This window comes from Calypte anna, chromosome 3, assembly GCF_003957555.1.
Source record: "Calypte anna isolate BGI_N300 chromosome 3, bCalAnn1_v1.p, whole genome shotgun sequence".
In the NCBI taxonomy this organism is placed as follows: domain Eukaryota; kingdom Metazoa; phylum Chordata; class Aves; order Apodiformes; family Trochilidae; genus Calypte; species Calypte anna.
Window position 1 is genome coordinate 3,654,941 of NC_044246.1, and position 26,057 is coordinate 3,680,997.

General features: G+C 44.8%; 1 protein-coding gene across 1 annotated transcript; it reads right to left on the reverse strand.

The window, feature by feature from the left end:
- Positions 1 to 1,903: 1,903 nt before the first annotated feature.
- CAPN9 (calpain 9) lies at positions 1,904 to 26,057 on the reverse strand. Its single transcript, XM_008502397.2, has 20 exons — positions 25,860 to 26,057; positions 22,225 to 22,294; positions 21,670 to 21,788; positions 21,082 to 21,215; positions 20,319 to 20,487; positions 18,826 to 18,909; positions 18,489 to 18,574; positions 17,589 to 17,666; positions 15,214 to 15,374; positions 14,382 to 14,539; positions 13,564 to 13,772; positions 12,907 to 12,943; positions 11,101 to 11,175; positions 10,556 to 10,613; positions 9,208 to 9,272; positions 6,126 to 6,194; positions 4,657 to 4,735; positions 3,921 to 4,037; positions 2,824 to 2,882; positions 1,904 to 2,029 (listed from the first exon to the last, which is right to left on the reverse strand). The coding sequence occupies exons 1-20, from the start codon at positions 26,055 to 26,057 to the stop codon at positions 2,003 to 2,005; spliced, it is 2,052 nt and encodes a 683-aa protein (XP_008500619.2). The 3' UTR covers positions 1,904 to 2,002.

Here is a 26,057-nt window from a genome sequence, read left to right on the forward strand (position 1 = left end):
GACAGGGAGGTGGCTGGCTAGGAAAGAGGTTTGAGTCATAAAGATCTCAGGTGTTACTTCTCAAATTGTTTGTGGTACAGCATGCAGAACACACTTCAGGTTTTGTGGGGGAGAGGGGGAAGGGTTTTGGGTTGTGTTTTTTTGGTTGGTTTTGGTTTTTTGTGTTTGGGGTTTTTTTTCTTAAATGCATGAATTTTCTTTTCAGAGATATTTACCTGTGCCCCACTGCTCCCCTCCCAATCCTTATCACTTTCTTTGATATCAATCCTGATCCTGCCAAGATATTCCCAGCTCTCTGGAGGAACAGGGAGATGCAGTGGCACCATCAGGAATGGGGATTTCCTTCTGCACAACCTGTGACAACAAATTCTGTATCTCCACATCCCAGCTCACACAATGAACCAATTAAGGATCTTTGGGGTTTTTTCCTGTGATTTTTTTTTTTGTTTGTTTGTTTCAAGTATGTGGCTGAATGTTTATCAAATGTCCAGATTTTAATCCAAACCTTCACAAATTTAAGCAGCTGCCTCCCAGGGCTGTCAAAGGGAAATGCAATCAGCACATCTGAAAATCAATACACCCCCTGGGCCTGAGTATCTCTGGGAGTCAAATACTGCAGCCAGGAGCTTTTGCTCAGCTTCCAGAGCATTTTCTGCATAGTTGTGAGATTATAATTGTTAGGGAAAAAAAAAGAAAGTGGATATTTTTAAACTTCATGATCCCTCTGGTTTTTTTACTGTTTGAACTGTACCTTTACTGCAGCTTGGTTTTCTTTTCCAGAATTGCTCGTTAGGTCTAAATCCAGAGAAAACAAAACCCTGGCTGTCTCAGTGATGCTGGGCAGTAGGGAATGCAAGGCTACTCTTGGGACATCTGTTTCACTGCAAGAAAAGTTTTATTAATAAAATAATAAATCTAGACAGCTGGCTCAATATAAAATAGGCATAAATTGCAAAGATTATCATGGAAACAAACCCTACAAAGACCTCTTAGGTCTCTGGTTGCTATTACTGTTATTTTTTAAGTCAGCACTGGTTACCCATGTCAGAGGAATAATGCTTTGCAAGTCACAGATACAAACCAGCAAAACCTGCAGCAATCAGGGCCTTACCACTGGGTACATTTAATTAATCTAAAGTGATTATAGTTGATCTTCTGGAGGATGGTTGATGTGGGCCACAGCCTTGGACTGTCTGGAGGAAAATGGCCCCACACAAGAGCTCAGTGTCTGAGGGGTGATGTGTTTCTCTGGAGATGAAGGCAAGCTGTGTGCAGCCCTGCAGAGACTGCCCTGTGGGACACACTCAGGGCACAGAGGGAAATCAGAGGAACTTTGTTGGTAACAGAGGAAGGACTAAGGGGAGGTGAAATGCAACAATTTTTCCCTGAACTGTGATGAATGTCAGAGCTTCAACATCCTTCTGAGGAAGCCTGGACCAGGGAGCTCTCTCATAAGTACTCAAGGATGAATTTTCATCCCTACATTCCTTAGTCTTGCTCTGTTTGCAGTCTCTCAGACTGCAATTTATGGGGCTGCAACAGGGGATTTGTTATGGAGCCACACAGCATGTCCAAAAATAAATTCCAAACTGAATAAAGTTTTACACAACCTTGTATTTTCAAAAGCACCTTACAGTAATACAAAGCCAAGCAGCAATAAAGACTTTTAATCACTACAGCCTGTGCTGTGCTGAAGCTAAATACAATCCTATTTCATAAAAATCTCTGGTCACTCAGGGACATCAGTCCCAGTCTGCTTGAGAGGCAGGTGTGCCCCATGTGCCCCATCCAAATGCTTCTCACAACAATAAATCCAGTTTCAGGCTGCACCAAAAATCAAACCAAAATGTGATCTGAATGTTGAACTCATCAACAAAGCTGGAGAGCAGAAAGGGTGGGTAGCATGCATGTTCCTCTGCATGAAATCTCCTGGCAAAGTTTGGATGTGATGGGGACCTCAGCTGTTGGGGCAGCAGTCATGGAGAACCCAAGTCAGATTTCTTCAGATGTTCATTGCCAGGTTGATAAACTAATATTGGAAGAAGGACAAAATTTTTAATAAATGATTTCAGGCCCTTCTCCCTCCCCCTCCCTTTCCCCAAACAAAAGAGGGATGTTCAGAAGCAGTGCCTTGCCCTGCACTGACCCCACAGAGGCAAAAGGATCTTTGCCCACTTGGATTCTGTGTCACTGAGGAAAGACCTCAGCCAGCATTTACTCCTCTGTTTGGAGAGAAGGAGGCAGAGCTCCCCAAGCACTAGATGCTGATAACAGCAGTAATTCCTTCTCCCAGCAATCCACATGGGCTCCCATGTTTGTTCTGCCAGGGAATTCATAGTACTTTGCCCCAGGAAGCTTTGGGTTAGTGCAGAATGAGGGACAAACCACACAGGCAACAAGGAGACAAAGGGGGTGGAAGAAAATAAGAAGCCTGTGCTGAGCAGTGTGAGATGAACAGGAGAGGCTGATCTAAACTCCTGGGGGGTTCAAGGGAGGATGGAAGACACCCTGGCACCATCTGCTGATTCCCTGCTCCCCCACTGAGAGCTGGCACCCAAGGAAGGAAAAAGCAGAGGATATATAAAGGGGGATGGAAAGCTATCAGTACATCACAAGAGCAAGGAAACAGCACGAGGGAAATGTCATCATTGCCTGTGCTGTAAAACCCCAGGCTTGTTGAGACCTAAGGCAGGTGATCCCTGCACTCTCATGGGTGTAGATGTCACCTGAAGCATCATGCAGAAACACCCTGGGTCTTAGAAGAGGACAAAGCTTTAGAGAATCCCCCTCATTTTGTCAGGGTTTAGGAAGCTGTGCTCATACCTCGCCTATATTCAGGTCAATGAACTCCTTGTGTTTCACACTCAGGGCTTGGAATACTCCTGCAATGAAAAACAGGACACCCATGCTAGAAATATTCCTCAGTCATACTCACAGATGAGCTCCCAGCCCCCAGGGATGGGGTGGCCAAGCCAAGGGGAGGAAGAGCCTGGTGCAAAAAAAGATGACTTAGGTTTGCTTGGTGGTGGTAGCTGCTCTGAGAAAACAAAGTCCTTGCAAGAGGAAATGTTCTGTGGACTTAAAAACTTTGTACAAGACTCACTTCTGAACTTGACTGGAAGGGGGTTGTGCTCCTGGATGTGCTCAACAGGCACATTTGGATGCTACTCCAAAGTGGAGCAGTTTGCACATCTTTGTGTATCTCATCTAACTTATCTCTCTCAGTAGTTTAATACTTCTATTGCTACAGATTGAACCAGAAAAGAAAAAGAACAAAACAAAAAGAAAACAGACAAGGAAGTTGATTTTTTTCTTCCCACAGAGTGAGTAGTGTTTGATTTGGATTTGGAGCCACACTTCTGATCACATCAACCTTCACCCATCCATTTTACCTCTCTACTACTGCTGCTCTGGAACAAGAGTGACACAAACTGAGTGCCTCAGTGTAGAGGGAACCCTATCTTCAGCCAAAATTGGACAAGTTATTTAAAAAGCACAGCAGATACCTTCCCAAGCACACACCAGTTATCTCTTTGCATGAAGCACAAGCACTATTTGAACCTTGAACTTCTCTGGGCCCAAATTAAGCTCAGTGTGAGCCACAAGAAAAGCTTTACCATGGACTTTGCCAGCATTCTTCACATGCCTTCTACGTTGCTGCAGAGTTTAGGAAACAGGCTCAATCCACATGGGGAGATTTTCCACTAGCAGCAGAACATTTTTCACTTCACAGGAGTGAAGCCATCCTAAAAGCAACTGCTAAACACAGCTCCTTTCTCTTAGCCTGTACACACTTGATCTTAGATATTGTGCCATATGCTTGATGACAGCCAAAAGTGGAACATTTCTCTTTCTTTTTTTATTTTTTTTTGTTTGTTTGCTTCAAAGGGGAAGAAAACCCAGAGGAAGGAGATACTCACCACTTGCATTCTCCAGGCGAATTAAGCAGTTCAGAAAATCATCAAATTCAATCTGGAACTGATCACCAGAGTATCTGAGGACAATCAGTTGCAGCAGGTGGTTGTTGAGTTGGTATCCTGCCCAAAGACAAAGATAAAATAAAATAAAATAATGTGAGCAACCTCCTAGGCCAGATCTGCAGATCTCTCCTTGATCTTGCCAACCAGTTAATGGGAGGATGCTCTCTGGCACACATTCAACCAGAAAGCACCCTGAACCCCAGAGTTCTTAAAGTTCTTTAAGCTTGCAATGAATGATGAACCCTGAACAAAGAATTTTGCAGTCATTGAAGTTTCTGCTCCATGCTTTTTTGATGTTTGAGGGACCATTCTGTCCCTTTGAATTTTTTTTAGGGATTTCTGTCAAGTCTAGGTGCTTTAATAAAAATAATTTGGGGTGAAATACAAACACACTGACAGCTCTTCATAACAAACATCTTACTCAGTGGTCCTTGAATGGAGGTGGACCCTGAAGTGGTTTGTGTTAGGATCTAACCCTGAACATCCCCACCCCTACTGAGTTTCACAGAGCTCAATAAAAATGTAAAGATTGCTCTGACTGACTTGCCTTGCATGGTTGAGGGTACCTGGGGTAAAATTAGCCAGCTCAATGTGCTCTCTAGGTGCCCAGTTCCTTTCTGGGCTTTAGACTCATCATCCCCAGCTGATCTGCCCCCAAATTCAATGCTTCTCTTACCTGCAGCTTTAAGAGCACTGCGGAGCTCATAGGAAGACATGGAGCCAGATTTGTCAAAGTCAAACTGGAGAAAAATATTCTGGTATGAAAGGAGCACATGGTGAGTTCAGTATTTGCAGAGGAAAGGGAGCACAGCTATGGCACAGAAAGCAAAGTGTTTATCTCTAACTGCATAAGCATTTAAGAAAGCTGACAAGACTGGTCTGAATCCAGCCTGATTTTTTTTTTTTTAACTGAGGAGTAAATATGGGTCCCAAATCTCTTTGTCATATGGAGAAGTTGTTATGAAACTTTAAACAAGCACTGCCAAGCCCAAGCTTTCAAAAATAATGAGTTACCCCTCATAAAAATAATCCCATGAGTTTTAAGAAAGTTATTTTATCTGGGAAGGATGTGTTGTCTTTGTCTTTTAACTCCTAAGTCATGCATTCTCTTAATCTCTTTTAGTTTTTCTCTGTAGTTTTGAAGGTTAGAGTCAAATTGTTTAACATTAAGTTCAGATTGTCACCACCTTATAGGTATAAAAGATCTAAACAGCTACACTCAGGGTACAGCCAAAAGAACTTACACAAACAGTTTGAATTTTTGACCTAAATATTAAATAATTCTTAAGCTGGAGTTAAATTCTGTCCTTTTAATGAGATGAGAAGCACAACTCCCCCTTGGAATACGAGTTATTTAGAGCTGCCATTACATTCAGCTTAAAAGTTCCCAGCAAATATATGTAAAAAATCTTCCTACAGGATACAAGGATTCCTCAAGCCCCTCAGTTAAAAAAACAATGAATCCTTTGTTACAAGAGATGTGGCATTAATACCCAGAAAAAGTGTTTGCCATTTCTGATGGGCTAGACAAGAAGCAGGGAACTGCATATTTTGAATGCTTGGGTGAAGCCTGAATTCAGAAAAAAAGCTATTAATGACCATGAGGAAACAATTATGATGTCTTTATTCAAATATTCAGGCTGTGGCCTGATTCTGCAAGCCTGTTTCTTCTGACTGCCATATACAGTGGCAGGAAAATGTGTTTAAAATTAGAATCCCACTTTCCCAGACTTCAGTAAAGTTGACTCCTGAGAGATCAATAATGAAAATGCAGTGATTAAGGAAATCATTGTTTCCTACTAGTCATGAATCATCACTTTCTTTTTCTGTAAAACAGCAGTAATGGAAACTCTTAAGTTTCATTTTGATTGACTTGCTTATTAGTTCCCATTGCATTCTTTACCCCAAAAGTAGTTGATTTGATTACAAAAAATCTCTATTCTTTCCAGAAAACTGTTATGGCAAGCTAAGAGTGTCTTTGGCCATCCAAAACAAGCCCTCCACACTTTCCAAACATTTGGTTTGAGTTAAAACTTGTGGCTTGTAAATGCTCCCATCTCCATTTTTGTCTGCACATACACAATAAACTACCCAGGAAATAGCTAAGGGAATGGAGAAACAAATACAATGAATAATGTCACCTACTATCCATGTCTTCATTTTTTCCCAGAAAACTTTAAATTCATTATAGTCCAGTTTCCCATTGCCACTGGTCTGGTAATGTGAGTTAAGGAAAAGTCATTGTTACACAGAGGTCAAAACTCTGTCTGAATTTATCTGAGCTGATCCTTTCAGCAGAAAAAAAAAATAAAATCATGTAGCCTGGAAAGCCTATGGTGCTGCTGAAACCAATCTTGGGATTTCTCAGGAGGTGCAGCTTGAGCAGTTACAGTCGTGGCTGTGATATTTGGGGAGCATTATGTGATATAAAAACACAGCTGAGCAATTGCAGGCTCTACAAGAGAAAAAAAAAAAGACAGATTGTTCCAAAGCAAGAAGAACTTGGGATGTAAATGGGTTAGAAGTGATTCAGAGAATTAAATCACCTGATTAAAACAAATTGCTAGTGTACTTGAAGGAGTTAGGCAACCAGTGAGCTATTCCTTGTTTTCAATCTGGTCACCAGGCTTTGTTACAATGGCTCAGCCAAAAAGGAATGGGGGTTGTGGGGTGAAGTTGGCAAAATCTGGTCCTATGAGCTGAAAAAAAAAAAAATGTCTGCACAGCAGTTCTGAGAGTGATCAGATCTGCCTGGCCTTCCCTTTAGGACAGGTTGGATGAGACTTGGAGAAACTTGGACATAGGGGAGGTGTCCCTGCCTTTGCACATCCTGGAACTGGATGAGCTTCAAGGTCCCTTCCAACCCAACCCAGTCTATGATTCTCTCTGCCTGAAGCATGAAGGTCTTAATACTCATTTTACTGAGTTCATGATGTCACCCAAGCACAGCTTGTGCAAGATGGGGCATTTCATAGAATCATAGAATCATAGAATGGGCTGGGTTGGAAGGGACCTCAGAGCTCATCAAGTCCAACCCTTGATCCACTCCCGCTGCAGTTCCCAGCCCATGGCACTCAGTGCCACATCCAGGCTCTTTGGAAATAGCTCCAGACACGGAGAATCCACTACTTCCCTGGGCAGCCCATTCCAATGCCTGATCACCCTCTCCAGAAAGAAATTCTTTCTCATCTCCAACCTAAACCTCCCCTGGCACAACTTGAGACCTTTTGTGCCCTCTTGTCTTGCTGAGAGTTGCCTGGGAAAAGAGCCCAACCGCCCCCTGGCTCCAACCTCCTTTCAGGGAGTTGGAGAGAGTGATGAGGTCTCCCCTGAGCCTCCTCTTCTCCAGCCTCAACACCCCCAGCTCCCTCAGCCCTTCCTCACAGCACTTGTGCTGGATCCCTTCACAGCCTCCTTGCTCTTCTCTGGACCTGCTCCAGCACCTCAATCTCCTTCCTGAGCTGAGGGGCTCCAAAATTATAAGTGAGGAATGGGCCCATTCCCTTCCAGATGTCTCTTGCCCTTCCCCTTCCCCTTCCCCTCTCACTTGTCAGGACAAAGCCCTTGCTCAGCCAGACACAACCCCAGTGAGCACTCAAAAAGGTCAAAACCTGCCAAGCAGGGTCCAGCTAATCCTGCTGTTCTTTAAGCACCTAAAGTGGTGACATTACTGAGGGCACCCACAAATCCCAAGGACATCATCACTTCTGCAAAAAGTCTATCTTTCTTCTTCCAGGTTCTTCTTCCTGGGCTCATGTAGAACTTTGATCCACCCCTGAGTCACTGCAGGGTGATTGCAGGGAAGGAATTTGGTGGCACATGACATCAAGGGGACTCTGACAACGTGGACTTGGGTTTGCATTTGTGTCATTTTGTTCCTCCTTTATATTCCAAAGAACATGTCTGGAGCAGGATGGTTGTGTCTGCTTTCCTTGTGCTTCCAAAGCAGATGAAGAGATGTCTCCCTTTTTATGCAAAATTATGCAGAGTGTTGCTGGAAGCATCACAAATCATGGGAACTATTTAGTTATATCCTAAATAGTAAACCCAGGACTGCTGTTACTCTCTTGGGTCAAGGGCAGACCCTGGCTCTGTCCTAATGCAATATAAAGAGATGGGAATATGGACCAACTTCCTACCAAGGTTTGGGTTTCAAGGGGGGAAATTTAGGACTAGCCCCCTATTTCTCATCACATCTGTGCTGTGACTCATGTTCTCTAAATCTTATCATTATGAGCCCAGCTTTAAAGGGATAAATTTGCTCTATTTTAGTTTTCTGTTAGAAATGTTTGAGAGGATGTTACCTTTGTCATGGCCTGGAGCAACCAAAGCAAAATGTAAGAACTTCTGTGGTGAACAAGCAATACATAAACCAAAGGTTGAATACTTGCCTTGTCAGGTCTGTACCTGTTTTTTCTCATGTGTAACAAAATTGTCTATCTGGAAGGCAAAGTGAAAAAAAAGCTCTTCCCAAGGAGAAGCCATAGCACAGAAATTTAGCAGGAAGCAGAACATTGCAAAGGACAAATCTGGTGGGGAAGTCCCAGGGCAGTGATCCACCTCTCCTGATGTCTGAGAAGTCATTCAGCATCCCTCACTGTGGGGCTGAACAAGCATAATTACCCCATCCTTTCCCCTATCTAAAAAGGAAGTCTAGAAAGCTACCTTAGATGTAGACATCTACACCCCAAATGGCTACATCTGGACAGACAACTCTCACCCCCCTGTCTGCTTCCTGGAGTTCCAGGATCTAGCTGAAAGACCAGATTTTCCAGCTTTTAACCTGGTTGTCAAAAACCCCACAGCTTTGATATCAGTGATTTTTCAGCACTCTGCTGATCCTTGGTTTCTGACCCTTAATTTGAACGCACAATCCTGAGTCTAACCCTCCAGGCTTTTCTTCGAGTTGCTTCTTCAGGCCTTTTTTTCCAATACATCACAGCTTCCAAAAATGCACTCTTCTATATAGAAGTAATTTGATATTTACTTTTACAGGTACTCAACATCAAAGCAGCTGCTTCTAAGTCTGTAGTTGAAAATGGTCTTGTCTTGAAGCTCTAAATTTCTAAAACAAAAAATCAGGATAGACCTTCAGATAATTTTTTAGTTTGCTCAGTGTTCTGCCAGGACATTACCACACCCATCTCTGATACCCATGACAGGTAATGCTGTGGACAATTATATTCAGCATTCATTTAGTCTCACCAACCCATGTTTCAAAGGATACATCCATCAGAGAAATGATATTTCGGCATGAAATGAGACTTAGGTTCTTGAATTTGATGTTCTGTACTGAAAAAGGACAATAAAAAGAAAGAAATCATTGTGTGAATCTGCCTTGTATAGACTGAAAGGAGAAAATGGGAGTTGATAAAGGTTTTAGTCCTCACTGTGGGAGGATCTGTGGACTGGAAGGTGAAGACAGAAGTGGCTGGAGAGCAGCCAGGCAGAAAGGGACCTGGGAGTCTGGATTGACAGGAAGGTGACCATGAGCCAGCAGTGTGCCCAGGTGGCCAAGAAGGCCAATGGCATCCTGGGCTGGCTCAGGAAGAGCGTGGCCAGCAGGTCCAGGGAAGGGATTCTGCCCCTGTGCTCAGCTCTGGGGAGGCCACAGCTTGAGTCCTGTGTCCAGTTCTGGGCCCCTCAGTTCAGGAAGGATATCAAGGTCCTGGAGCAGGTCCAAAGCAGGGCAACCAGGCTGGTGAAGGGACTCGAGCACAGACCCTATGAGGAGAGGCTGAGGGAGCTGGGGGTGTTCAGCCTGGAGAAGAGGAGGCTCAGGGGAGACCTCATCACTCTCTCCAACTCCCTGAAAGGAGGCTGTAACCGGGTGGACGTTGGTCTCTTTTGCCAGACGACTTTCAACAAGACAAGAGGACAGGGTCTTAAGTTGTGCCAGGGGAGGTTTAGGTTAGATATTAGAAAGAATTTCTTTCTGGAGAGGGTGCTCAGGCATTGGAATGGGCTGCCCAGGGAAGTAGTGGATTCTCTGTGTCTGGAGATATTTCAAAAGAGCCTGGATGTGGCACTGAGTGCCATGGGCTGGGAACTGCAGCGGGAGTGGATCAAGGGTTGGACTTGATGATCTCTGAGGTCCCTTCCAACCCAGCCAGTTCTATGATTCTATGATGATTCTAAGACTAAAGAGAAGTCCCAGTCCAGACACAAGAGGGATTTACTGATGACATGACAGGACCTACTCTGATTTTTTTGCTAATCAGGTGATGAAGTTCAGAGGGGGAAATGTTTCCCTCTGTACAAAGAGGTTTTATGGCAGGGTTTATGGCCAGGTTTTACAAGTCCCAGCCCAGCTCCTGTCTCCCCACAGCAGAGCAAGCTGAGCTCTCTGAGCTGATGTGGAATATGCTGGAGGCAGGGGAAGCTTGTGGTCAGACCATGGACCAGATGTTTTCCTGGCTCTGCCCTTCCTGGTTAGAGGACAGCAGGCAGGAGCCATAACACAGCCTTTGTTTTTCTATCTGTAAGTGAACTGAATTGGAGCTTTTATAAAGTTCTCTAAAGGGGCCTTAATGCTGAGGTTAGAAGCACTTAGTTTTTTTGAACACAGCACTTACTTTTTTTTAATATAGTATTCAGAACATATTTGAGTTCTTCTGCAGATATCTCCATGTCCTAAAGTTAAAAAAAAAAAAACCAAGAGAGCATCTGTTATTTGATTTTTTTCTCTAATCAGACATAAAGACACAAACATCACCCATCTGTACTTTATTGTAGCTCAGTGAAAGAGAACCATACAAACCCCAGAAAAAGCAAAAATAAACCCTAAAGGGCTGACAAATGACAGGAATGCTGCTGTGCATGAGGCTGTCTGAAAGAGATCTCAAGCAGGAAACATTGATTCAAAGATTAACCTGTAACTGAACACAGAACCAGGTAGGTTCTCCCAGAACTTTTTGGTTCTCCTGCTTGCTCACCAGGGACTGGACCCTTCTCCATCCAGAAATAATGCATGGTGACACCTGGTGCCCAAACAACACACTGCAACCGTGCATATTCCTCCCAAAATACATCAGTTTTGTGTCACCTGGCCCTCTGTGGGAGCAGAAGCATCTCCCCTCTTTCTACATCTCTCTGTGACCCACAAGGGTTTTGTACTCACTTTTCCTGAAATCTGCTCAAACAGTGCCCGGAATTGTTTTTCTTCTTCAGTTTCTTCTGGGGTTGGGCTTGGAGGCTGCAACATCAAGCACACAAATCATTAAAACTGGAACATGCAGCCCTATTCTACATCAGGTGTCCCACAGGACATCTTCAAATGCAAATTCTTCTGAAAGTTGCTGAACTTGATGCCTCCCAACCATCCAGCTGCCCCAAGGGGGTCTCACCCCTTCATTTCCTTCACCTGGATGATTAATTAATGTGCCTTGGGTAGCTCAGAACCCAGAGCATCCATTCTGGAACACAGATCTCCCACCCTGGCACCACTCTCCTTCCCCACTTCTTCAGCTGGTGGAACTGTTCTCCTGAGTTCTTCAAATGCAAATTCTCCTGAAAGTTGCTAAACTTGATGCCTCCCAAACATCCAGCTGCCCCAAGGGGATCTCACCCCTTCATTTCCTTCACCTGGGTGATTAATTAATGTGCCTTGGGTAGCTCAGAACCCAGAGCATCCATCCTGGAACACAGCTCTCCCACCCTGGCACCACTCTACTTCCCCACTTCTTCAGCTGGTGGAACTGTTCTCCTGAGTTCTTTCCAGCTGGATCATCCAGGGACTTTTCCCCCTGCTTTGAGAGCACCAGCCAGGGGTGGTGACACTTGAGGACATTGCCCAGAGCCATCCTAAGCCTGGAAGCACTTTGAGCTTGCTGCTGGCTGAGTGCCTCAGGGCAGTGGTAAAGTCCAAGCTTCAGTCTCCACTGGTGAGCAGGGGACACACCACAGCACAGAGCCACTGCCACAGCTGGGGTGACCATGTGAACAGAGGAGTTCTTGGGCCAAAAAAAAAAAAAGGGGGGGGGATAAAGGAAAGCAATGGCACAGGACAGAAAGCATAAAATTCAGGCTTTGTTTTCTCTACCCACAGAAGATATAACGTGGGTGCTATTGAGTGGACTGTCACTAGAGAGGCCCTGGGGACACTGCTTGGCCACTTACAGGTGTTCTGACCCTAAATTCCTCACTTTGTCCTGCTCAGATTTGGATGCAGTCCCTATCTGATACTGGGACAGGTGAAGAGATTTACTTTGCTACTGAGCATGGCCCTGAGATTCCAGAACAGAGGCAGACTTGTTAACTGCTCACTGGAGGAGAGTTTTACTGAAGAGGAACACACCAGCTTAGCTTATTTCCATGGGAAGGCACAGCCCAAAGAATGGGTTGTTTGCAAGGGTACACTAACACAGGGGCTGACTCAGACTCAACTGCAATTAGCCCTCAGCAGGCAGACCAGGCCATGCAGAAACAAAAAAGAACTTAAAAAAACCCAAAAACCAAGCAAACAAAAAAAAGGACGTAATGCTTTTAATAGGCAGGTATCAATCACACCCTCCCCAGCCTTGTGGGTATTGATAAGGACAATAAAGTTATCTGTCTGCACCATGGCTGTAGGGCTGTGGACATTTTCTTGCCTTTTATTTTTTCATAATAAATGAAATTTTAGAAGCTGGGAATGGCCATGTGCCTCCCCATGGCTACTGGGTGTGCTTTCAGTGGCTGAACCCTCCTCTGGTGCTGGCTGACACCAACTGACTTGAAGTGGATCCAGAGGAATAATGATTATAATTCTGATTGTTGCAGCTCTTTTACCATATTCAGCAGAACTGGCTGTTTCAGTCACATACACAAAGCTGGCAATTGTGCAGCATTCCTGTGAAATGAACGTGGTTTAGCCAAAGACAGTTAAAGCCCTGTGTGCTGGCTTCTGCTGAGCTATTCTCTTGCTATTTTAACCCTGCAGACTTACCTCAGGGAGCTCGATGGCAATGTTTTCATCTAGATCCCTGGAGGAAACAAAACCTTATTTAGTAGCTGAAGATATCCAACATCTGCTTGGGGTGGAAGCTGGCTTATTATGTTTTCCAGAAGAGAATGATAAAGCTACATTTTTTACATAATAGGTCAAGTTGAGATAAAATTCATCATTTTTTTGCCCCTGTTTAAATTTTAGTATAAGCCCTTAAAACAAATTTTGAGCATAACTCAGAGAGGGCACAGCTGTGCATGCTGCCTACTAAAGAATTTATCTGGTTCTTCATTCATTGAGCACTCACTTTCCCCTCAATATCAAATTTTCAGTTGGACAAACCTGGGGAGGAAACAAACAAGAAACAAACACTGCTGCATTCACAGATTCATGAAGAGCATCAGGCAGCTAGCTCTTCCTTGTCAAGTTTCCAGCAGCTTCCCCATGGACAGCCCTATTTTCCCACCTCCTAAATTCCTCTCCAAAACAGGAGAGTCAGGTTTAGCCAAAAATGGGCAAATGCAAAAAAAAAAACCAACATCAAGAGGTCCCAGTGCCAAGGCTCTGCTGGGTGCCCTGCAGCCAGGCTCTCCCCCAGGAGCCAGAAGCCCAGGTGCAGGTGAGTAGAGGAGGGCCCAGGGTTTGCTGATGACTTACTCAGTGATGGCTTTCTTCTCAGAGAAAATCCTCAGGCAGAAATCTGCCTCCTGGTGTGGCTCAAAGGTGGTGGGAACGAGGATGTAATCACCTGGAGGCAGCTTGAAACGGTTGGAAACTTCCCTCAAATTAATGTAGGTTTTGCTCCTGGCCTTGGAGGGGTGGTACCTGAAGAAGTCTTTGCCCAAGTGTTCATCTCTGCCAGGGCTCTAGGAGGGGAAATGAAGGCACCACTGCACTGGCTGGGGTGTGCTGGGGGGCATTCTTGCCCTCTCCAAAACCCCAAACCTGACACCAGCTTCTCCCCCAGCTCTGACCCTGACTCTCCTCCCTTTGCTCAGGTGCTCATAGCTCCCACCTCATGGCAAGGACCCACTGCCAGTGGTCCTTTTGCTCCCAGAAGGCAACCTAAAAGGACTCCAGGGCATTGTCTTCTTATTTTAACACTCCCTGCTGTTAAATATCACCATCCCAGGTGGGGTTGTCCCAGAACAATGACAATAGGTTTGCCAATCCCAACCTTATTCAGGGTGTGTGATGTGCCCCAAGAGGCTCAGAAGAACCATCACCTCCTTTTCAGGAGCCAGGCAGGGGCTGAGAGAATCAAGAGGTCTCACCTGGGAACCCCTGGCCTTGCAGGGACACTTAAATCCTTTTCTAAGAGGACCCCATCCCAAAGACATCAAAATTCTCATGGGGCTTGATGTGACCCAGCAGATTATTTTAGGAACAAGGGCCCTAAGGCTTACATGAACAAACCCAGAGAAAGGTGCTAATATTGATAGTGAAGCTCCTGTGCTGTGAAAACCATGGATTACCTCATAAATAGAGTAGCCAATGGCCAGCATTTCAGCCCCCAGCCTCTTGAGTTTACGACGATCCTTCTGCATCAGTGCTGCTATGAATGTGCAGTCCTCCTGCCCATCATCTTCCTCTGTCAAATGTAGCTTAATTTGTGGATTGGTCCAGAAAGTCTCTGCCAATGTAAAGAAACACCAGATTGCCTCAGAATGGAAATACCACCACTACTACTATTGAAAAAAACCCAAAGCAAAACAGAGGACTTTTTGTCTTTTTAGACAATTAAGCTGAGGTTGTGCTCAAATTTAGTTTTTCCATTAGCTGTCATGCTTCTTTCCACTCAGCTCTGCAGGAAAAAAAAAAGCCAAATCCCAAAGTCCTTTATGGAACTAGGTGTAGAAAGATTTTAGGCCTGACATTTTATTAAGTTACCATAGTTAAAATAAAGTTGTCAGATGGGGTTTTGTTAACAGTACATTGCCACAATGATCCCACAGTGCTGGTGCCAGCCTGCAGTAACATGGTTCAGATCCACGTTACTACTTCATGTTGGCTGAGATGTTTTTTTGTCTCATTTTACACTTACTGCTGCAGTTTCAGTGACTTTTTTGGGGCTAGTCCTGCTCATGCAAACCTAAATGAGAGGCAAAGCAGATCCAGTGAACTTGAGAGCAAAGAAAACAGCTCTTCTACTGCAAAGTCTCAAGTGGGACCATATGAACATTTGTCCCTTTGGCTGAGAGCTGGCTGAGAATCCCAGTTCTGGCTGTGGGGTATCAGGAGAGATGGCTGAGGGTGGGTAAAGACTTCCAATGCCTGCTTCTCCTTTTCAAAGCAGTATCTGTTTACCTAGAAAATTTCTACATCCTCCTGCAGTGGATCCCCGGACCCAGCTGCCCTGGTGGATGGTCACCTCCCACCTGTGGGCAGTGTTCTCTTCCAGGGCATCTGGAGTCAAGTTGCAGATCTCAACTTTATCAAAATGCACTTTGAAGTCTTCAAATTTCATCCTGTGCAAAAGACATGGGGAGAAACTGGCAGACATTCACATCAGCAGAAGTATTTAGTCCCCAGAGTCCCCTCTGCTCTCCCCACACCTCTCTCCATGGACCATAGAAAAAACACAGAGAAACTGGTCCCCTCTCTAAAGTGGACTTCTCTAACTATCCTTTTCCTCCAGTGCCTGATGCCTGACAACAAAATGGAGTAGCAGGAAGGCAAAAGCTCTCCAAGCCTGCATGTTTATCTGCAGCAATGGCAGAAAGGGCCCAGCTAGCCCTCAGTGTAGCTCTCCAAAACCAGATATCTCCATTTTTCTACTGCATAAGAAACACCTGTGATGATTTTAATTTACATTTGCTATGGGCCATTTTAAAGCTCTTTTTTTAATGTGGGAAGAAACAGCAGGGTTTGCTTTCCTGAGCTCTGTCCCCTTTCTTGTTGGCTATTCTCATGCCCTGCAAGATCTAAGCACTGCTAATTCTCACCCTGATGCCCAGCAGAGGAGAGCAGGGGCTGCAGAGCAAAACCTGGCTCTAAGAGGCTCAGTTTCCTGGCCACACCATAATTTTAGGCTCTTTGGAAATGTGCTGCAAAGGGCTTGCACTTCATAGATCAGATTTGGCTCCTAAGGAATAAAATCTCCTTCTGACTGCCCTAGAGCTGTCCTGGATTTTATACTGGTGAAGGGAAGATTCTGACCTTCTGATTTTAGGAGGAAAGGGACTGGGGTGACTGAGAGGCTGATTTCTTAGCAGGATGCCCTCTTCACATCTACTAGAAGCATCTGGACAGCACTGATCTAAGCTGCTATTATGTAGCCAAAAAATATCTTTGGAATAGTTAATGAGGTCAGCAGGCCATCAGCATGTTACCAAGCAGATTATCTTCAGTCCTCTGAAATCCAAAGAGCAAAAGGGACAAAAGCCCTTTTGTCCCCCCCAAATCCCCTACCTTGGTTGCCTTAACCCATGGAGTCCTTTATAGCTGTGCTCCTTTTTGTATCCTGAGGACATCCTGATGATATTCCACTTAAATTGATTGCTCTAATTGTTTGACAGGTTTGGATCTAATTTCCCTTCCTGCACTACCCTCCCTCCAGTCTAGCACAACACCTGAGAATGAACAGGTACATTTCTTCTCCCTCTTCTTCTATCTATAAGACACACACACAATCACACACCCCCATGGATCATAGAAAAAACATAAAGAAATTGGTCCTTTCCCTAAAGTGGGACTTCTTTTGGAGGAAAGGAGGCTGTGTTAGAAAAATTACTATTGCTTTGTGTGCATGGATTAAGTTGGGTCCAAAACCTAAAGCAGTTACAGATGTTCATGAGTGCATAGTAGGTTTCCTGGGCTCCCTTTCAGCTTCCAGACATTAAGAAATTTTGTACAAGGAGCTTGCTGACTGTAAAGTTTACTGTTACATTTACTGCAGCAAATTCTTGACACCAAGAAGAGCCCTGTTGCACCATATGCTGTTTGCTAAGAGCAAAGGTAATGCATGACATGGAGAGAAAAGATTTTCAACTCTTGAGGACCTGAGTTCTTTGCTATGCACCATTTCTGGCAGCAGGTTTCAAAACACCTCAGAAAGTTTACTCCAGCTTTCCAGGGAGATACCTGGTGAAGGTCCTCAGCTGCAGAAGCAGGAGTAGAGCTCATTTACCATCTCCTCAGCTGAACTCTGCCTCAGTTGGAGCAAACTGAAAGCTGGAGAAGAGCTGCTATGTTCAGCTGTTTCCTCATCTGACCACTTTACTGTCTCTAGTGATACATGACATCCTTGCTGATGCAGCCTGTGTGTGATGGGGAAACCATCAAGGTGTGGCTTAGAGGGGGCAAAAACAATCCTGAGAGAAACACACAGAAGTCAAAAGGCATTAGAAAAAAGAAGCCTGATGCACTGGGTGGAGGGTTTAGCTGCTATCAAGCTTGCCTGGCTGGTTTTGGAAGCATTTTTTACCTCCTGCAGAAGATTTTTTGTCCACTTAATCCCTTCAGTAGAAATTCCAGTCATCATTGGCTTTTTTTTTTTCCTTCTCTGAGTGTCTGAGCTGCTGGATGAGGAAGGCCAACATTTGCCTGGGTGTGCTCAACCTCACTGATTTTCTTGGCCTTCTGAGGACTTACTTAACTACCAGCTTAGCTCTGTGGGACATATGACCTTTCTATGTGACCTTTCTGACTAGAGCCACACACTCTGAAGCCCTGTGGCTTACCAGAACTCTCCATCATCCTGGGTTTCCTGAGCCAGGCGTGCCTTCTCTGATGGGCTCACTGAACACCACTCCAGAGAGCTGCAAGGAAACAAAACCAAGTTTTGCTTATGAAGAAAGACTGAGAGCAACTGGAGCTGTTTAGCCCTGAGAAAAGAAGGCTTAGAGTCAATCTGATTAATGTCTATAAATATCTGAGGAGAGGGTGTCAAGAGGGTGAGGCCAATCTCTTTTCAGTGGTGCCCAGGAATAGGACCAGGAATAATGGGTTGAAGCTGGAGCAGAGGAAGTTCTACCTCAATATGAGGAGAAACTTCTGAACTGAAGGTGAGGGAGTCTTGGTGCAGGGAGGTTGTGGAGTCTCCTTCTCTGGAGACTTTCAAAACCTGGATGTGTTGCTGTGTACCCTCCCCTGGGTGATCCTGCTGTAGCAGGGGGAGAAGATCCATTGGACTGGATGATCTGTAGAGGTCCCTTCCAACCCCTATGATTCTATGTGACAATTAATTTTCCCTGACTCAGAGCAGCTGGCTGGACACAGCAGCAGGATGGTCTCTTCCAGATGTTTTCTTGGACAGAGATGCAGTGGGACCAAGCACACGTGTCGTGTCACAAAGATTACAGCAACAGGTTTGCACAAAAATTAACAAAAAATCACCCCAAATGTAGAATTCATTTGAATCAGGAGTGTCTTAAATTCTCTCATTTGTATCAATCCACAATTTTGCTCCTGCTAGATTCTGGGGGGCTAAACAACTTCAGCAGTGTTCCCATCACTGAGCAGCTTTGAAAGTACTGAGGGTGACATTTTAGTATGGCAGCAATGTGCAAACCCTTGATTTAATTTTCTGTGGAACAGCTGCAGCCTTTTTGAGGGCAGCATGGAGGGGACAGCACACTCACTTGTCACTCCAAGGGCCATTCCACTCAACCTGTCCCCAGGGGTTCCTTATCCTTATGAGCTGCACTTCCTGGCTCTGATAATTCACCTGGGGAAGAAGGAAACAGAGAGAATCCTAAGTGTCAGCAGCCAGGACAGGAGGACTTCTGGGTAGAGACTGGGGCAAACTGGTGTAAGAGCTGGGCAAAAGGTGCAGACTGCTACAGGAGATGTGGGAGGGAAGGATGGATGGGAATTTGGGTAATTCCCCCCCAGGAAAATTCCCCCTGACACCTGAGATGGGGGAAAATCCCTCATCTTTCCCCCAGGTCTCTCTTTCCCCCCTGTTGTTGAACATACCTTCTCAATGCCAGTCACAGAGTAAGCATGGCCCTTGATAAGGCCAAAGGGGGTTTTGGCTTCTGACTCAGCAGCACTGCTGGTCTGAAATAGAAGAAAAAAATGTGAATCTCTCTCTTTAGAGTGAGCTCTTAAGTGGTGCCACCTTGTTCTTTCCAAGCATCAGGAGGGAGGCCAGTGGCTAACCAGTACTATATAGAGGGAACTGGTGTTTTTGATGCAGTGATGGTGTAATTATGTCCTTTAAGGGAAGGAAAGGTGGTTTGGAGTTTTATTTTTTAGCACTGTTCATTCAGAGGGAAAAAAAGGCAGTTCTAGAGTGAAATAACTTCTCAGCCTCTGTGATTTCCAGAATCTCAACTCCAATTACAATGTAGTTTGTCTCAGCTAAGGGGTGGGATCAGGTGCCCTCAGGCTGAGATCAGGTCTTTATATGATCTCTTTTTATCTAAAAATACAGTGATGGTGCAGTGAAGGGTCCCATCAGCCAGCTGAGTGTGACTTGGTCTACTTGAGTAAACACTGAATTAAACTTTGCAAGCAGCAAAGCTTCATCAGGAGAGAAAGGGAAACTCAAATCATAAAAGACTGAGCCCCAGAGCTGAAGGCACAGCCTTGAGTAAAAGGCAGAGCTTGTGGAAAAGCCCAGCTCCCAGGAAAGAATGGGTTTGGGACAAAAGTTCTCCTGCAGCCCAGCCCAAGGTTCAACCATAAGGCTCTTGGGCAGAGGGCAAACAAAATCCTCTCCTTCTCTCCCAGCCTGAGCACTTCCTTTGTGTGCAACAGGGAAAGGAAATGTTTTTGGCTGCTCATGCTGGTGGACAATCCTGGCACACTTTTTTTTTCTGAAGCAGAAACAGAGTTTTCACTCTTGGGGTTGAGCAGCTCAGGGATTTTTCACCAGAAAGCCAAGGACACAGGGATGGTTCCTTTTCCCCTGGGTCAGACACACTGGCAGAGCAGTGCTACCCATCAGCAACCTTTCCTCTGGGAAAGCTGGAGGTTTCAGTCTCTGGAGGGATAAAGCTGACACACCTTAAGCCCCAGCCCCTGTTTACACACAAATACACCCATCCTGAAAATTGTCTTGAGTCCCTCAAGTCCCCAGAGGTGTTAGAGAATTCAGGGCTGAAAAAAACCAATTTTGTAGTCTCTGGAACCACTAACTGCTCAAAAAGCTGCAGTCAATTTCAATGTTAAGTGACCAAAACAAGTCAAGAAATAAAAGTTCACTCTCACCATCTGCTCCTATTCATGTCATTATTGCCTTAAATACAGTGGCCACCTGCTGCAAAGTGTTGACTCTTCTTTCCTTTTAAATAATGGTGCTCAAGACAACATTAAAATTGCATATCTGTCAATTCATAGCTATTATTTGCAGGGTTAGGTGTATATCCATTTACTTGACATCTATTTAACCAGTCTTTAAAAAGCAGGGGGGGGGTTAATGCAGAAACCACAAAACTAAACTGAGAAATTAATTTCTTACTTACATCAATGGAGCAGCCCACCATGGAGCATCTTTTCAGAGCTTTCTCTAGGATTTCATAGAAATTGTCAGGAGCCTTTTTAACCTCATACATTTCTCCTACTCCCCCAGTGAAATCCTCCATGGCTTCTATTGTGCTGCCTCCTTTCAGAGCCTCGTAGCTGCCATTCAGCCTGGAAAACATGTGCTGACCATGAGACAGACCTTGCAAACCAGTGAAGATACCCACATGTCAGAGCTTGCTCACACAGGCAGGAAACTGCAGCACTGAAGTTGAAAGAAGAACCCCAGAATCTACCCAGGATCTATGGGAGGAATATTGGGATCATTCTGCTTTCCTTCTTAATTGCATTTTTAATTCATTCCTTTTTTTCATAGCCTTAAAGCCTGGGGATTTTCTTTCAGTAAGGAAGGAGTGAAGATCACTGTGTGTCAGGGGCTTGCTACCTGCTGAATTAGTTAAAAACACAGAGTTAGGCAGAACCATTAATTCAGGTTTTGGCAGACACAAATAGCAGGATTCAGGCTTTGATCCACCTCTAGCAGCATCATCTAGGGGTGCATCTGATAAAGTGCTGGAAGCTGGACCAGCTCATGAGAGCCAGACACAACATCCTTACATCCAGGCAGCAGCAAATGCAACCCCCCCCCACACACACAACCCCCTCAAGAAATCCTGGATGGAAGCTGTTCACTGAATAATGTATGTATAAATAGTGAATAATATATGTACAAACAGCAAATTAGGTATGTGCAGTGTGACTTACTTGGCATAGGCTTTCTCCAGTAAAGCACTCCAAAATTCATTGTGATCAGCTGAGTGCAGGAAAACCAAGCGACCATTGAAGGTGGGTAACTGGTCATCAATCACAACATCCAGCCACTCATTGTGCTGCCAAAACTGTGCAGAAAAGGTGGGGCATGAGTTTGCTGGGTCACTTCTCCTGGATGTAGGACTCTGGCACTCCCAGCACTCCTCTCACTACACCATGCTAAGCTGCTCTGAAGGAAGGGTAACCCAGCCTAAAAAAAGACTGAGGCTGAAATTGTGGAGCTCCTTGTCTAGATAACATCACTCATGTAGCTACAGAAATGGTCACCACATGACTGAAGACACTTTTAAGACACAGAAGTATTAACGAACCCAACCCAACTCTTTTGTGTCTCCAGAAGAATATTAAATTATTCCTAAAGTCATATATATATATATATATATGAGCTCAGTTATATATAAGCTCAGCAATTCCTGGTATTTTCAATGTCTCCTCTGCAATAACTGTGAATCCCACTGCAAAAAAAGACCATGGCCTGTAACAACAGAAATGTGCTCACACTCTGCCAGATGTTTATCCTACCTGGAAGTGAAATATCCCAGCATAATCTGGCCCAAAATTTTGATCCAGTGGGACTACTCTTCCTAGTGTTTTTTCATTCAGTGTGAGAGAAGCTATGGCTGCTAACAGCCAGCAGTCACCTGTGAAGTGAGAAGGGAAAAAAAAAAAAAAAAATCCTCATTTTCTTCTATTTAACAAGAGAAGAAGGTGATGTAGGGGCCAGAGGAGATGTTATGGGACTCAGCTGCCACCTCTCTTGAAAAGTCAGGAGGTTATGTCCCTGCCTGGCCAGGGCAGACCCTCCTGTAGTTAGGAGGTAGTCAAAAGGCTCTCTTTGGCCCACAGTACCCTCTTGTGGAGATCCTTCCTTCCCTGATCTTGAATCCCACTGCCCCAGGATGGTCCCTGGCAAAGATGGGAGGATGCTCCCAAGAAGGTGGCTGCAGGCAAGCTGAGTGTGGGCACTGCCTCCAGCTTCAGCAGGTCAGGAGGGACATCTCCTCATGGATCAGGACATTCCTCTTGTTCCTCACAGGGTTCAGTCACAAACATTTCCACTCAGAGGGAATCACTCACCAAGATCCCCTTGGCAAATGTCAGTTCTGGTGGCTCCTCCGAGGATAAACTTGGGGTCCTTGACAATTTCCTGGAAGAAATTGGGAGGGAGAGACCAAAACTACTCAGAAGATGGCAGGAAAACATCACCACCACCCTGAGCAGCATGGTGTGGGGTGCCACGTAAGCCACATTATCCTGCAGCAGTGTAGCCACCACAAAAAAGTAGGGGGGAAATCTTTGCCAATTAATTACAACGTGGAGGAATTAAGGAATCAACTAACCTCATTTTTTTTTTCATAATTATTTGGCTGCTAATGAAAGGCTGGAACTCTTTATTCATCTGTAGGCAACTGTAAAAATATCATAGCACAACCTGATCCAGAATCTTGATGTCAGGCTGCTAACTCTGGGTGGTTTTTTTAACCCTAATGGCTGGAAAAACCCTAAAATTGGCAATTGACATTTAAATGCACTATTAAGCCTTCTGTTTAGACCATTTCCTCCTCAGATCAGCAAACAATAAAAGGTAGACTCCAGCCTTTTACAGAGTTAATTTCTAGGAGGGGCTAATACCACCCATCCTTGTGTGCTCAGAGGTTAGAGGAACCAGTGCTCATCATGGCATTAAAGCAATTTTCAAGCATTTATTTGACTGTTTTAGTTCAACTACCAGCAGGATAGAAAAATTAAGGTGGTAAACCAATAAATGTGGCAGGAATACCCTCTCTCCTTTCTCATGAGCTGTAAACTGAATTTAATTGATGGAGTAGGAATAGAGGAGGAAGGTATCTAATATATTACTAGATGAATCTGCCTGTGGTTAATGCCCTGGTGTTGTTCCAGACCTTCTGTCAAGATTTCTGCCTAAGTGACAGATGCTTGAAAAAAAATTATAAAGAGGGAAAAAGAGAAGAAGACATCCAGTCATTTGATGCCTACATTTGACTCAAAGGGAATGGAGTTGCTTTTGGTTCACAGCACGTGTTTTGTGAGGCAAAACAGAGCAGGATATGGATAGTTCTGTTCAGCTTCCTGCACTTCTTGCTGAAGCATCTTCTGCTGGCCACAGGTGCCCCCAGGGAGGAGGCACCACAGGTCATGTCCTCAGTGTGTAGAGCAAAAGGAAAGCAAACAGCAGCTCCTCCTTACCTGGCCCACCTGCTTGTTAAATACATTCCTGGGACTGGCTGTGAACACTAAAAGCCACAGCTTGTTGCCTTCAGGTATAACAATGGCTGATAAAGCATCTGATCTTTAATGCATAATTGTTTTCATACATCACTGCTCCTGGGGAACATAATTCTCCTGGCAAGAACTGCATTTAGCTCTTACCAAGAATGTCCATGTGTGACAAGGGATGAGATAAAAACAACTTTTCTGAGAGAGGAGAGGAATACAATGATTAAAAAAAAAAGTTTCAGGCCTATATCCCACTTGCAAAGTCAAAAGCATTAACTTGAAATGATGTTACAGTGCCTCTCTTTTCCTTCTTTTCCTGATGGATAACAGAGAGGAAGCTGCTTTATCTTAAAAGCTGAGGAGCCAGAGAAGAGCATAACTAAAACCCTGTCCTTACACATCCTCTCAGCCTCCCCTGAGCTTCATTTCTTGCTGTGCAGCTCAGAAAAAATCACCTTTTTCCTGGTGGGAATTGGAAGTGTAAAGGCAGATACTGTCTCAGGTAATTAACTTACCCTGGAAATGTTTCCAGATCCTGAAGAAGACCATGACAGCTACACCAGACAGACTGCTCCCTGCTGAGTACCATGTAAAAGCACACACAAGCTCTGTGCTGGTCCTGAGCACATTTGACAGCAAAGTTTAACTCTTGTGAAGCCCCAAATAGGAAAAAAAAAAACCAAAAAAAGACAACCTAACAGCTGACCAAAGGCAAACTGTTCTTTCTGATTTAGTGGTGTAGGCACTTGTATTTTTTTTTGCACTTTTCCACTGAAATCCACAGCTCCAAAAAGCCTCTCAGCCCAACAGCCCCATCCTGTTCCTAGGAACAGCTCTACAGCCCACCTGGTTTTGGGGTCACAGGCAGGCAAGGCAGGCAGCAGTGCCTGTACTTATGTGTAGGGACATCCCATTACCTGTTCAGGAGTAAGAGCTTTAATTCTCCTCTCCAATCCATCAACTGATGCTGAAACATTTAAATGCTTATCATTGTGGATTAACTGAAGACAAAATTTAAAGCTATCTTTAAGCCTATTTTGTTCTTTTTTCTCTCTTGGTATCACTGTTGCCAAAGGAAAGTTTTTCTACTAAAGGAGAAGCTTTCGGATTATGAAAAAAAATAAAAATAGAGAATAAATGTCAGTTGCTAACAAAGAAATGAGATGTAGCCACAAATTTTCTGTGACTGTTGGTTACAGAATTAACTGGGGAGAAGGAACCTGGAGTGATGTTGGGTTTGTCATCTGTGACTAGTGAAGCTTCAGGCTCTTGCTGTGTTATTAATGATTGTTATGCAAGATGCATGAGGAGATACTCATCAAGCCCTTGGCTACTGTTGAATGGCTCAGTAACCATGGCATGTATGTGTAATCTCTCCATGGCTCATGACAGAAAAGAGCAAATAAGAGTTCCTAAAAGTTAAAAGGTTTGAATTTTTAAAGTTTAACCTTAATTATAGATTTCCTACATTAATGACACTTGATCTTTACATAACTAAAACATCATGATACCCTGTTTTACCCTTAAGTTCTTGTGTTTGCTGCTACTTTCATCTTTACGTTGCTTATGTTGGGTAATTATAAAAGAGAGAAGGATGATTAAAGGTTCATTATGCATGTACATAAATATAGATGCATAAAGTGTGGCTACACAGTGATCTACAGATACCTGCACGGGCAGCAGGTTGAGGGAAGGGATTCTCCCCCTCTGAGACCCCCTCTGGAGTTCTGCATCCAGTTCTGGATTCCCTGTGCCAAGAAAGAGGTGGAGGTGCTGGAGAGTGTCCAGAGAAGGGGCAGGAGGATGATCAGAGGGCTGGAGCACCTCTGCTATGAGGAGAGACTGAGAGAGTTGGGGTTATTCAGTCTGGAGAGGAGAAGGCTCCCAGGAGACCTCATTGTGGCCTTCCAGGGGCTGAAGGGGCTACAGGAAAGCTGGGGAGGGACTTTTGAGGCTGTCAGGTAGGGATAGGAGATGGGGCAATGGATTCCAGCTGGAGGAGGGGAGATTGAGGTTGGATGTGAGGAAGAAGTTCTTCCCCATGAGGGTGGTGAGACCCTGGCACAGGTTGCCCAGAGAGGTGGTGGAAGCCCCATCCATCCCTGGAAGTTTTTAAGGCCAGGTTGGATGGGGCTTGGAGCAATCTGGGCTGTGGGAGGTGTCCCTGCCCATGCAGAGGTTGGACCTGGATGAGCTTTAAGGTCCCTTCCAACCCTGAAAATTCCATGATTCTCCATCTAAAAAAAACCGTGGTGAAGCCTTCCAACCCTCTTGTCCCACAGCCTGAGCTCTCTGGGGTTGCCATCCCTTCCCTGAGGTTTCCCACTTCAGAGTTTCCCACCCTCCCACCAGAGTTCATCCCCCTGAACCTGCCAGCTGCTTGGCACGATCCCAAAGCACAGCAATGCCCAAGTTTTGGGAGGAAGACAGGAGATGGGAAGGCTGACCCAGCACGGCAGAACCATCACACTCACCATGGGCCTCTTCCAGACGAAGGGAACGGGCGGCTTTTCACTGAAGAAGAGAGAGGAGTTGCAAGGGGGGAAATCAATGTCCTGGAAAAGGATCCCCTTGCTCAGACATTCCTCTTTCAGCTCCTCGTAGACCTTCCCTGAGCTGTGGGTGACCCGGGTGGCCCTGGGCAGCACCGATGGCCTTGGCTTCCAGGGCAT

What these genes read in the sequence shown, in the direction of transcription:
- CAPN9 (XM_008502397.2), bottom strand. Translation starts at nt 26,057, where the DNA reads ATGCCCTGGAAGCCAAGGCCATCGGTGCTGCCCAGGGCCACCCGGGTC. An exon ending in AATGGCCCTTGGAGTGACAA is followed by an intron (nt 17,667 to 18,488) that starts GTGAGTGTGCTG and finishes GTTTCCTTGCAG; the next exon opens with CTCTCTGGAGTGGTGTTCAG. An exon ending in GAGAAGAAAGCCATCACTGA is followed by an intron (nt 12,944 to 13,563) that starts GTAAGTCATCAG and finishes TGTTTCCTCCAG; the next exon opens with GGATCTAGATGAAAACATTG.